Source organism: Amborella trichopoda, chromosome 5, assembly GCF_054954075.1.
Source record: "Amborella trichopoda isolate Santa Cruz 75 chromosome 5, AtrichopodaSantaCruz75HAP2 v2.0, whole genome shotgun sequence".
Taxonomy (NCBI): Eukaryota; Viridiplantae; Streptophyta; class Magnoliopsida; order Amborellales; family Amborellaceae; genus Amborella; species Amborella trichopoda.
In genome coordinates this window covers 44,843,807-44,857,912 of record NC_142340.1, presented here as the reverse complement: position 1 = coordinate 44,857,912, position 14,106 = coordinate 44,843,807, and the positions used below count along the sequence as shown (strand labels likewise).

At 34.0% G+C, this 14,106-nt stretch overlaps 1 protein-coding gene across 4 annotated transcripts; it reads left to right on the top strand.

Annotated features, from left to right (window-relative positions):
- The first annotated feature begins 1,608 nt into the window (after window positions 1-1,608).
- On the top strand, window positions 1,609-7,487 carry LOC18431991 (ras-related protein Rab7). 4 transcript variants are annotated; one of them, XM_006842102.4, is made up of 7 exons: window positions 1,609-1,780; window positions 1,997-2,023; window positions 4,277-4,376; window positions 4,503-4,649; window positions 6,220-6,300; window positions 6,464-6,609; window positions 7,056-7,487. In XM_006842102.4, exons 1-7 carry the CDS (start codon window positions 1,728-1,730, stop codon window positions 7,117-7,119), a joined length of 618 nt encoding a protein of 205 aa, XP_006842165.1. In that variant the 5' UTR covers window positions 1,609-1,727; the 3' UTR covers window positions 7,120-7,487. The 4 variants fall into 4 exon arrangements, with proteins under 4 accessions (XP_006842165.1, XP_011622521.1, XP_088724382.1 ...); XM_011624219.3 differs by lacking the exon at window positions 6,220-6,300; XM_088868256.1 differs by lacking the exon at window positions 4,277-4,376 and having other exon boundaries at window positions 1,997-2,040.
- The last annotated feature ends 6,619 nt before the right edge of the window (window positions 7,488-14,106 follow it).

Sequence of the window (14,106 nt, the reverse complement as noted above, 5' to 3'; positions counted from 1 at the left end):
CATCAAGATGCATGGACACGAGAAAAAAAATGGACTTCAAGTTTTGGAAATAGTGCATATTGTAACGTATTTTTTGGACCGCCAATGTTTAAGAGTTTCAATTTTCATAGATCTACTCTATGTACACTATTTTTTAAGCTTTAAATTTTATAATTAAAGATGACAATATATTTTAAGGCTATCACAAAGATTTCCAGTATTGAAATCACATTTATCGATACTATTTAAAGGTATGTTTTACTTCGATTGTTTAGAGCCTCGGCTCTATACAACGGCACCCTCCTTTATATACTCTCTTTAAATGGGCCCTAGAGTTGTGGGATTAGGCAAGTGATGTTTTTTATTTGAGTGAGGAGCATGGAAATATTTAGATCTCATTGAGGAAGTTATGCAAAATCTAAATTGAAATGGGAAGGCAATATCTGCTCATAAATATATAGGAAATAGAGAGAGATTGATTGTTCACTCCAATCACTTAGAGAGAGGGGTGTGGTTTCTGTAAGGTTGCAACCTTAAACGATCCAAATACGATGCACCTCCAAATTTTATCACAACATGTAATTTTGATGTACAAAATTATTAAGATTATCTCAAAATATATTTTCAAATCTTACTATAAAATTTTAAAATCCAAAAATGGTTAAAATTAAGCAGAACTATAAACATATAAAAATATTGAAAATGGACAGTCTAGATAATGTGTTGCAAGATGCACTATTTATGTGACGTAAAATCTTTTTTTTTCAAATTCATATATCTTGATAACGAGATGATTAATTAAAAGGTTTTTCAACATTAAAATAATCTTTTCTGATAAATTTTCTACATTTGAAGTTTGCAACCTTATATAAACTTTTTCCCAAAGAAAATGCTCGTTAGATGTTATAGAGAGAGAATAAAAAAAAGGGGAGGGAGAGATATTTTGAGAACTCCAATGCCCAACGAGTCAAAAAAAAAAAAAGAAGACTTGCGTATATTGTCGATGTTTCTACTTGCGTATATTTGGATCCTATGGGTCGGGTTCGGATCCAAAACCTAGACCCAAATACTATTCGGGTTCGGGTTCAGGTCCAGGTTCGGGTTTGGTTGAACTCGACCCGTGAAACTTAAACTATTGGAGATAAAATATTTCAAGTCCTATTTATTTGAGTGTATTAAGGATTATATACAATAAGAATTCATAATCATCTTTAGTTATTAAATGACAAATAAGGGAGCTTAAAATCTAACGGCGAGTTGTGATCCCTTTGCCAAAAGTTTGGGTGTACGATAGCAAAAAAAAAAAGCTTATAGTGAAGGTGGCAATGGACCCAACTAGACCTAAGACCCGATGATACGAGTATTAGTCCAACGTTTAAACCCGACAGGTTAGGTTTGAGTCCAAAACCTGCACCCGAATATATTCGGGTCTGGGTCCAGGTCCGGGTCCGGGTCCCGCCGGACCGTCCCATATACAACCCGTTACCACCCCTACTACAAAGGAGGAGTGGCAGTTTGGTAATACTATATGAAATTTCGCCTGAATATATGAAAACCTACTTTCTAGTACTCTCCCCCGCTGTATTAAAAAGACCGCCCAAAAGTAACAAACATCAAATTGCAGAAAGAAAAAACAGAGAGAAAAGTGGGGAGAGAGAGAAAGTCACATGGTGAGTTTTTCAAAGGCTCTATTAATTCGCTTTCTCTCTCGTCACCAGGCCCTCTTTCTTTCTCATCTCTCTTAAATCATGTCAATGCGAAGGCGAACCTTACTCAAAGTCATCGTTCTTGGAGATAGCGGGTTTGTTTTCTTCCTCTTTTTTCCCTTTCATGTTGATCGCTTTCTTTTCGTTGTTTTCTTCAGCATTTTTAGGGTTTCCTAGTCTTCTGGCTTGTTTTTTTTTATTTTTTAATGGAATTCTTGGGTTTAGGGTCTGAGACTTTTATTTTCTCCAACGTTTTTTAAGATTTAACTGTTCTTAGCTGAGCTTTGTGTCTCACTTGCCTTTGTTTTTAGGGTTGGGAAGACTTCATTGATGAACCAGTATCCTTATGAATTTTGTAAGTTTTTTCTTAAGTTATTGTTGAACTAATGTTATTGTAATGATCTGATGTGTTTTTGGTGCTATTTTTCATGTCATTTGATTATTATTTTTTTTGTAAAAGATATTTTTTTGTTTTTGTTGGATTTTATTCTATTAGTTCTTGAATGATGGAAATCGATGTCTCTGTATTCATACATTTAAGTGGAATTACAATTGTTACACTGTAGATGATCTGAAATTATCTTTCCTGCAATTTGAAGTAGGTTTTTTTGTTTATTTATTTGATTTATTTCTATTTGTTCTAAAATGAGGAAAACTACTTAAAGTTAGATTCAGACATTTTGGTGGAATTATGATTGATTATCATGTGTGTAATCCGGAAGCACATGTATTTATTAGTTTATATAGTCGTTTTCCCTTAAGTGTTAGTGGATCATTACTTCTTAATATTTGCAGTTATCTAATGTATAATGTATTTGTATTGTAAACTTTTGTTTTAATCAGTTGAAATTACGAATATGATCTTTTCTATTTCTGGATTGAATTTTAGTGGTGCTTTGTTTCTTTTTGGTTTATAGATGAGCAATTTAAGAATTTTAAGCATATATTTATGTTTCAAACGGAATGGCTATTTTTAATGATTATTTTTTAATTAGTTCTTTATGAGTCTTTTATTGATTAATCAATATTTCATGTGCCTGTCTTTTTATTTTTATATTTATTGGTTTACTGCTTGCTGCTTTATTTCTTGTATTAGTAACTTATTGTTAATGCTACAAAAAAATTCCTTTTTTTTTCCTTCTCTTTACTTTTTTGAGTATTACATTTTGTTGTTCTCCTTGCTACATAAAAAGGGTTGATTCCCCTGTTAAATGTGCATATTATTGCCAATGATATGTCATCATATGTATGAATCTTTTTCTTTAAGCTCCATTTGTTTCATATCTTGTCTATGGTTAGAAGTTGTGTTATCTATGGTTAGAAGTTGTGTTATGTGGCACAAAAGGTGAAGTACTTTTGAAATGATCTATCAATCACTACTGATTTTAATTTGTTCTTTTTAAATCTCATCTCGTTTTTCTCTTAAATCTTTATTTCATTATTTTTGTTAGAATTGTACTGAATACTGCAAATTTCAATAATATTTTATTTAAAATAGTTTTTGGGTTTTTTGCAGTGGTTTTACACTGGTAGTGTTATTAGCGGCTCATGCTTCAGTTATTTCTATCACTTTGTGCTAGATTTTCATTATTTTCTCAATCTACTGACATGTTGGCATGAGGAAGAGTTAAAATTTTCATTACGGGTGGATAGTCTTCAGATATGCTATATATGAAGTTGAAGAGAGTTGCTAGAATGTCTGTTTTTTCCCCCCAAGCGAAAGAGAGTCACTAGAATTGTTTGAATGCTCTTATAGTTGAGGCTTTTGAGAAGGTATTGTCTTGTGTAAGTATTGCCATCAGTTGATTGATTTGCCTAGATTTTCATCATTCGAGGTCAGTAGTTAGGTATATTTGGTCCATTTTTTCTTGTCATGCTTTGGGGTTTCATTTGATTGCTGCTGACTTGATTTAGTACATTACGGACATCTGCTTTTGTTTTGAGCAGAACTTTTAGGTTCAGTATTGGGCAGCCTTTTAGGGGACAGTATTGGGCAGACTTTTGAGAATCATTCTAATCTAGATATGGAAAGAAAATCAGTTAAATGTGACATTCATTGCACTGTTCGGGCAATTGGAAGATGCTTCCCTAGTTTTAATCCCTCTGTTATGATGCCTGGATAACTCTATGAACATTGCTACAACCTCAATTTTTTTTTTTTCTATTTAATTTCAGGGTCAAGGGTCCTATTATAGCAACCATTTTGAGATATACATCCACTTGAGCAGAAATAGCTGCATTTATTGGACTTTATGTTGGCTAGGCATTATTCTGAATTTTATGATATTACTTGTTTGTCATTTGAACATCTTGAGACTTGAATGGAGGTGTATATTACATTAAGCTGGATCTACTTGTGTGACACATCATTAGACTATTTGCATCTTGTGTTTCTGTTTAGATTGGATTTGTTTCAAGCTGTGCAAGAAGATGTGATTTGAGTAGTTCAAGGTTTGAGTTACCTAAATGCATTTTATCCCTTGGAGTAATGGAGACTAGTCTATGACTCTTTTAAGTATTTAGATTTTAGATCCTTATACATGACCTCTTTGTCTTTATCATTCTGTTTGGTATCATTAACTGGTTTTAAGATATGTAAACAAGAAATTTAGCCATCAGTATAAAGCTACCATTGGTGCTGACTTTGTCACAAAAGAACTCCAAATTGAGGATAGACTTGTAACGCTACAGGCAAGTGATTGCATCAAAAGTTTGTTTGATCCTAGTTTTATGGGTGATCACATATCATTTTATATCTGTTGAGGATGTCTGATTGCTTTGGTTTTGTCTCTGTCTTTCATTGTTTTGCGGGGATAGATATGGGATACTGCTGGGCAAGAAAGGTTCCAAAGCCTTGGCGTTGCATTTTATAGAGGCGCAGATTGCTGTGTCCTTGTTTACGATGTCAATGTATTGAAATCATTTGATAATTTGGACAATTGGCATGAGGAGTTTCTGAACCAGGTATGATACTTCTTTTCTAATTTTCCATCTTGTTTGTGTTATTTTTTCTCTCCTCTTTTGCTTTTGCATTGCTAATGGGGCCATTTTCATGCTACCTTTAAGGAACATATCTTTTAAGGGAGGGAGGGAGAGAGGGAGGGCTGCAAAGAACATAGAACTTGTTTTTTTTAGGATGGGTGAGGAGGTTGAGTGACCTGAGTAAGCACCTTTCAGAACTTGATGATAGCTTATCAGTTATCACTGTGAATGAAAATTCATTTCCAAGTTGTAAGAACTTACCGAGTGAGCTCGACTCATCCACTGTGAGTTATATAGATTTAAAGCTTACTCTGGCGGTTCCCGGACTATCCCTTTTAGATGATTTCTTTTGTTGATTTGACCAACAAATGGTCTCTCCTGAGCTGGTAGCATTGTGGTATGCTTGGTGAGATGGGTTCAATTTCATTAATTGCCATGTCTTTCTGGTAAAAACTTTTTGCAAAACATTTTGGAAAAACTGCCAATTTTTTTGTAGTTCACTATTTCACTTGATGAGTTGACCAGTTTTGGCGGTGACTAAGTCACTACTGAGTCAGCACTGACTTAAAGATTTTAAACACTAATTTCTCAAGTTGATAAATTTTAAGGACTTTGGAAGTTCGTGTCATTTACCGTTGAACACATTAATATACAAAAAAATTTACATGTGATTCACCATTGATATGTGTTTATGGTAAATCGTGATGACTTATGTGTCCATTCCCTTAAACAAGCATAAGAGAGGTGTGAATGCTCAGGGGCTATGGTTCATATGTTTAAGGGAACGGTTGGTTGATGGCCCTGTGCAACCATGAGTGTATGCTACATACTTCCCCTTTATTTGATGCACACCAAACAAACACTGAAGAAGAATATATAATTACTTTCAATCAAAACAATACTGAGGATGGATCAACGAATAGTGTACAAAGTTTGAAATGATCTATTTGCTCAAGAATGGTATGCACTTTCAACAAATAAAAGAATGGTGAATTGAATCTGATGTTAGGGTGGGGGCAGTCCCTGCATCACCAGTCTCAGGCACATGATAGAGGGGTTGAGGGGTGCTAATTGTTTCTATAGAGCCTCTCCCTCAAGAGGTTCTCTTTGGGTCAGGGGTCGGAAAAAATAAACAGAGTATGGCTTCTTATGAAAAGACCAGTACTTCTCAATTTGCCCCATGTGTATAGACAATTATACTTTTTTTTCGCATTCCCTCCTTACAATTATTGGCTGTCTTTTATTGTTTGTCCCATTGTTCTGACCTATTCTTTACTCAATAAAGCATGTTCTAAACACACCAGGAGAGATGGAAAAACCCCATGTTTATTGAGTATCATTTCTGAATTCTTGGATTTGTTGTTTATGTTACTAGTCCCTGAACATCTGTGCAGTGAAAGCTAACATGCTTTCACATCCATACATGCTTCTTTCATTTTTCTTCTGCCTTTCAGTAGTCTCTTATATCCTAACCTTTTAATCCTTTTATATTTTTCCTTTTTTTCTGTTTGGTCATTTCTGTCTTTTGATAAATTAACCACTATTATTGTAGGCAAGCCCACCAGACCCCAAGACATTTCCATTTATTTTACTTGGAAACAAGATTGATATTGATGGGGGAAATAGCCGAGTGGTGAGGAATTTTAAATTTTGAATTGTTTTTATAAAAATATCCATCTGTTTTCTTTGTACGTCTTAACTTGCTTTTTGAGTGATTTATTTGCAGGTACGTGACCGTAGGCAACTTGTATTTTTTGATTTTTCAATTGTATTCTTATTTTTTACCATATTTCCAGGTGTCTGAAAAGAAAGCGAAGGATTGGTGTGCTTCCAATGGAAACATACCCTACTTTGAGACGTCTGCTAAAGAGGATTACAATGTCGATCCTGCCTTTCTCAGTGTAGCCAGAATTGCTCTTGCTAGCGAGCGTGAACAAGACATGTACATTTATTCTCTCACTTTTCATCTTCTTTGTTTCTTTACTATTAATTTTAAATTTTGATCAGACATCAGGCGTGCAAGTTGTCTCAAGAGTAGTCTACTTAAGAACAAATGAACTAAAACACCCTATTGTTTTTCCAAAACTTCCTAAATTTACTAAAGATTTTGGGCTTCTTGCAGTTACCCCTTTATTATTCTGCTTACATTGGTTCTATCCATGTGCAGTCCTTCTATTTTGGTGTTTAGAAAATTGTTGGTGATTCGGCCAAGTTGAAATGGATCAGGAGCAAGGCAATTCCGAGCCAAAAAACTCTGGAATTGCCTAAGATTCCTCTCTCTCTCTCTCTCTCTCTCTCTCTCTCTCTCTCTCGTGCGTGCTGGTATTGCTATTTTGCGTATTTTAATGTCTGGTATTAAAACTTCACTGTTTTCTTGTTTTCCTGCAGTTACTTTCAGAGCATCCCGGAGGCTGTTTCTGAGAATGAGCAAAGGGGGGGCTGTGCTTGCTGACTTTGACGAGAGAGCCCTTCGAGGAACACGTGGCTTTTTCATTCTTTTTTTGGGTGGAAATTCATCTCTATTGTTTTCCTTACCCTCTTTATTTTGTTCCCGTATTTTTGATTTGCACTCTGTTTCTGTTTGTTCTTTTTCTTTTCTTTTCTTTTTTTCAATGTCATAATTATTGGTGGCCATTTCTTTTGTTCTAATGTACCAAATGTACACTCACCATCTTTTTTTGGGGCCCTCCCTCTTGTAACTGTTGAATTGTAGAACACCAAATGCTGGTTTGATTTTGGGTGATGCACATTTTTTTATTCATATTTGCAGAGATGGAACATATAAATTTTGTGTATGGATCAGATATCATTTTGGGGCTCTGTTTGAAATTTGAGAGGTGGAAACACCTTTGGATCTTCTGTTTTTGAATATGTGGTTTGTTCTTTAATTCAGCTGAGAGAGAGAGCAGTCCCCTAAGTAATCCTGATAAAGAGAGAGAATTGTTATCTGATTGTATTTTTGGGCATGTGAAGGTTATGGGTATATGGAGAGAAGGAAATGTTATTTGGCATTGTATTTTTGGGTATGTGAAGGTACTCCTATGGGTATGTAGCGACCTCGCTAAATACCTAATGGAGTTTGATATGAAAATTAGGGGTTTACTGTAAAATCAACCGAAGAGCAATTTTTTTTATAAGGATGAGGTAAAAAAACATTAAAGCATTTTCTTAAGGGAAACATGTATGGCAGTTTGTCAAATGGTGAATGTTAAAGTTAGTATACAGGCATCTAATCTTGATTAAATAATTTGAATTTAATCTTGATCAAATAATTTGAAGTGAATTATATTTGATTTTCAGTTTTTTATTTTATAAATTGTTTTTGACGAATCTTGAGGTGTGCCCATCTTATAGGGGTGCAGCTAATAAAAATAAAAAAAAATATTTTAGTAAAAACAGATGACCAAAAGAGCCTTGGAAATTTCTAGGTATTTTGGACATTTTGTATTATAAAAAATCTTTTCATTTTTATTAGGTCCACCACTATAGGAAGTGGGCACACTGAAATTTTTTTGTCAAAATGATCTATAGAAAAAATTTTAAAATAAAGCAGGGCCCAACCCTCTATTTATATATGGTATTGTTGCCGGGGAAAATGGATAAAATCATTTCTTAGTTATCGGTATGGGTAACAAATTGCGATGGAACTTGTATAGGGTATTTACTCCAACTGGACTCTATAAAGTGAGCTTTTTCCTGCCATTTTAGGGTTCAAAACTAGGTATGTTAGCCCTAACCCTAATTCGCCATATTAAATATTACCCTTCAACCTTAAAAACCTTAACCGTAATTCAAGAAAACTACAAGATTCCTTCCAACCTAAAAAACCTTAACCTTACTCTTAAAACAGCTAAGAGCGATACACGAAAAGTCTTAAGATTAAATAGGCAAATACGATGAAATGCATGAAAACTCCATGATATGGATCTTGTTTTTTTTTTTTTATTCTTTCTCTTGTTCTTATTAAATTCATAGCACATGATCGTTGTCCAATAAAAATTAAATCGAGTAGAGGGACTCTATATAGAATCCAACTACGGCAATTGTAAGATTCTTGTATTATTCTATATGCTGTGTGGTCGGTCTACTCCTAATATGCTAGGTGGTCGGTCTCCAATGTATCCCATCTATTTAAAATGGTCTCCCATTATATTTTCAGTAGAACCAAACCATCATTCTTTTCTTAAAATTTAGAAATTATCCTATATAAATAATTAAAATAAATATTTTATGAAAAAAATTAATTAAAATTTTATGGAATTTACTTGAATAAACCGTCATTAGGTAATCATACATAAATAAACATTTTTCTTCTTGAAACATTACTATGGTTCTTACCTCTTGAAACATTGTTATGGTTCTTACCATTAGTATGGTTCTTACCTCTTACCTCGTGCAACGTTACTAGAACCTCTTGAAATATTACTATGTTATTGCTCTAGATGGAAAGACAGCTTGAAGTGGTTCCTTAGGAAATTTTGGGTGATTTTTCTTTTTAGTGGAAGAGAATCTCGATTCGATAAGGAGTAGTTTCCACAAAAAATTTGGGTGGTTTTTCTTTTTAATGAAAGAGAGTCTCGATTCCTCTCAAAGCGAATAGAGATGCCCATTCCTGGACACGCAAAACTATGATGTAAGTTACGAATTATTGTTTCTGCATTTAAGAGGGCTATCAAATCCTAACGATACAAGTAAAGTTGCCGTCTACTTTAATATCCCAATATAGCTCTATATAGCCTAAAACCTTATGTATTATTCATCATTCTAAAAATATAAGCTACATCGCTTCTTCAATCTTTCACCCCCTCCAGTGATATAGGCTGAGTGAAAATATAAGCTGAATGAGGTTTTTTTAGTGTTTCACCCCTCGATGTTTAACCTCCTCCCATGTTGAGGTAGAGTCATTTAATTATGAATTTTTGGGTCCAATTATATACGAATGAGTGACAGCTGAGTTCTCATGCTTTGGCAGTTTCACTAATACCGGCCTCCCATCATTCATTTGCTGCATGTGAATTGTTCATTTACACCCCAATCATGGGGTACGTGTAATACCCATGTTTTTGGCCCCTCATTCTTCACTTGAATCGAGGGATTTAAAAATTATTTATTCAGATTAAGAATCAGCGATCCAGATCAAAATTAGTGTGAGGGTAAATTTGATTCTCGTAAGAAATAGGGAATCTATTTGATTTAGAGAGAATTATCTACATTTATAAAAAAAATTAGGCGGTCTGATAGAGATCAGACATTACTGAGATATGGATCCAATTTCCATGCAAATTACTTGTAATAGTTTTATGTTATTAAGCCAGGAGAATGGCTAGTTTGCGTTGGCCCACTAAGGATCTGGTTCTGGTCAATATGGACCAATATTTTAGAACTCAGTGATCACTGATCTAGACCGCTGATTTAGATGGAAATTGGTTGAGATCGAACCGGTTTTGGGATGGAATGAATCCCCTTCTAGTTCCCCCCTAAAACCCCCCTTTTTTTTTATTATATACTTTTTTAGGCCCCTTTAAATCCCCACACCAAACCGTATTCTAATTTTCATTTTATTTTATTTATTGTATAATATTTGTTAGATCATCAATTATGAGTGATCCAAACTTGATGAGAATCATTGATCCAACGATCCAATATGGATATATATGTAGGTGAACAATCTACGCCACAGATCTAGATTTTAAAACACACCAATATGTACTTTTTGGACATGCTTCCATCTACTGCAACTTACGAGGATGAGGTCCACCTAAGGAACCCATTAAAAAGAAATTTTGGGCGCACTTATTCACCAATTAGCGACCGCCATTTACCTAGGGCATCCTACCATTTAATGCCACGTGTACATGGGTCCCATATTAATGAAGTAGAGCAGGCTAAAGCCACCTTCTCAGTCCTTGTGAGGAAACCCATTTTGAAGTCTTTTTATTTTTTTTTTGAGAAACAAAGCCATTTTTTAGTCTTTTATTTATTTTTAAGTACCCTTCAACTATGCACCCTCGGGAGCACATATCCTATGCTCGCTTGCTCCCTTGGGCGGAAGAGCTACTTGCGGAAATTTATTCAAATGGAAATTTTGGGATCCATCTGGAAACCACTATATGATTGCTTCCAAAGAAAAAAAAATTGGATTTTAAGTTTTTCAACACTTAGAGTCATATAGTTTTTATTCAAGGTTGGGACATTATTTTTTGGTAAATTGCTTTGTGGGGGCTGCCTAGCCCGCACAGGATCCCAACCATCCAACTTGGTTGGACGGTGGAGATTGCGTGGACACATTGCAATAAAAAACCATGACCTTGTTTTGGTAATCCTTTTACTTAGATAAATATCTGGATTGCAGATGTTGCATCCAAACGTTAAGAGTACTAAAAATATTACTGGATTAGGTTTCACTTAAAGGAGTAAGTGTACAATATGCTCCTATAAAACTGCATAGACATCCGACCTATAGAATCCTAATTGATTGTTTTTTAATAAATACTAATCGGCTAATTCACCCATTAATCAAAGCATGCATGAAGTATAGAAATAAAGTAATTAGGATTTGACATGGAATGGCTACTCTTATAGGTTGGGCAGAGCCACCAATGCATTTGGCATTTTGGATTCAAACCAAAAGTTGGTTAAAAAGTTAAACCTATTCAACTGCTCAAAATAAATGACTAGTTTTGGCCAGTGGAACCAACTAAATAAGTTTGGATAATTTTAGTTGGGGAAAGCATTCTATGTTTCCCCTATAACATAGAAGTTCTATCCTCCCTCTACCATCCAGCCGTTCATTTTTTATCAAGAGAGCCACACACCATTTGATCTTAGATCCGACATTTCAAAGTATTTTATTTTTAGTTTTTTTTAATACAATTTTTCCGAATATGAAATTTGGTATGTGCCATCTCCTCATTAGGGCGCACCTATAAAAAATATTAACAATATTTTTTCGATAAAAATATAGTGACCAAAATACCCCTTTAAACTTTAAGGGGTATTTTGATCATTTTATTTTATTGAAAATATTTTTTTATATGTTTTTCGTTAGTGCGAGTTTAATAGAGGAATGGACATCCAAATTTTGGTGTAAAAATAGTTTATAAAAAAAAAATTAAAAATAAAATAAGTTAGAGACGTGACATTGTGATTGGGGCAATCTTAACCCTCCATTAAAAAACAAATGGTTGAATAAAAAGGATGATAGAACTTCTATGTTGTCGGGAAAACATAGAAAGCATTCTCTTTTAGTTGTAGTACTTTACTATTTGTATTTACTTTTAATTTTTTAAGTACATCTTGAAAGACGCTACTGCTTATTTTGGCAGCTTTGTCGGACCAAACCCTTCACTTGTTTGCTAACCAAACTGCTTCTAAAAATACTAATCTAGATCTAGCCTTGGGTAAACCGGTATCTTAAAATGGGTGTGGTTTATATAATAATACTGAATCCCTGTAACACGCACCTTCAAATAGTGTCAAAAGGTGTTTAAATACAATTTTTTTTTATGATGGCCTGAAAATCTCTAATAATAAACTGAGTAATGATCCTATAAGATCATCCTATATTTATGTGTGTAGGACCCCAAATGATCACTATTAAATTTGACACAGATTTTTAGAAAGTTATCGTATGGGTGTGGGACTTGACTTTTCTAAAGATCTGTACCAAATTTAGTAGTGATCTTTTGAAGTCCTACACACATGAGTATGGGAGGTTCTCACAATATTTTCCTGGTAAAATTAAAGCTTTAAAAATAATGTAGATCGAGCAGATTTATAAACACTAAAAATCTTGAAAATTGACGATTTAGAAACAAAAGGAATATTTTGAAGACTTGAAATCCATTTTTTCTTATGTCCATATATCTTAAGGTCGAGATGATCGATTTGAGGATTTTTGGACATCAAAACAACCTCTTCTAATGATTTTTTGATGTATGCTTTAATTTGATTGTTGAGAGCCTCACCCTTATATAAATATGATACAAATAGAGAATCGTCCGATCTAGTTTGGGAATTGCTAGGACCGGTCTGGTTTCGACTAAGTATCAGTCTCCAATAAACCCCCCTTATTTTATTTTCTTTTTTTCATTTTTTTTTTTTTTTCTTCTAGGTGATTCTTGTGTTTAACACCCCCAGTTACTTCTCTCATTTTATGCTTTTGGTTCTTCAAATTTCTACTATAATATTTTCAGAATTTGTATCTTTTAAAATTAAAGTACCGTTTGAGTTATTTGGGACCCATGTTTACACTATGCAGAATCGAATCCTATTCACTAGTCTGGACCGAATTTTTGGGTGGCTAATTTGGCCAACCAAGCAAATTCTAAAAAGTGTGGTTTGTATAAAGTTGAGGCTCTAAACAATCAAGGTAGAGCGCACGTTTAAATAGTACTGAAATATGTTGTTTTAATATTAAAAATCTTTATGATGTCCTGAAAATTTATTTTTATCTCTAATAATAAAATTTAATGTACAAAAATAGTGTAGTTCGAGCATATCTATGAACACTTGAAAGTCTTGAAAATTGATGGTCTAGGTAATACATATCAAGATGCACTATTGTCAATACTTGAAACTTTTTTGCTTCTCATGTTTATACATCTTGAGGTTGAGATGATCGAATTGAGAACTTTTAGCATCGAAATGCCATTTTTTTATGAAATTTTTATGTGAGTTTTAATTTGATAGTTTAGAGCCTCATAATTATATGGACTTTTTCCAATTCTAAAATGCTAAATTAAAACAATTTATTTAGTTAGTGATTCCAACGGAGACGGGTGGGTGACCGGTTGGAGCCATTGGTACAAGTCTTTAAGGCTGCCCATGATCCACGAACAATGTCATTGATCAAGCTCAAACTTCTAAAAAAAAAAAATTCGACCTTTGTGATACATCTAGGCTATCAAATTTCACATCGAATAGTTATAAATAAGAGAAATAATCCTATAAGACCCTCTTCCACGCATATGTGTAGGACCTCAAAAGATCATCATTAAATTAAACACAGATCTATAGAAAAGTCAAGTCTCATACCTATGTAGATAAATTTTCTAAAGATTCGTATTAATTTTAATGGTAACCTTGTGGGTTCCTACATAAATGAGTGAAAGGAGATCCTACAGGATCATTATCCTATAAATAATTGAGACCCTGAACACGTATCAAAAGTGAAGGGTAATTAGATAAATGCCTTTTTTTCTTTTTTTTTTCGTATTCCAAGCCCCTGTTCTCCTCTTTCATGGACATAGAGAGTCCACGTGTGACAAGCGATAGCGTCTATCAAAACCCAGATTGACGGTTTAGATTTCCCCTTGCATTCTTAGAGGACCGACTATCGCATGGAGTCCTTTCGACAGGTAAAGGGAGGGAGAGCTTAGATACTCAAGATAGAGAAAGCGTTTTGATGATTAAGGATATATATATATATATATATATA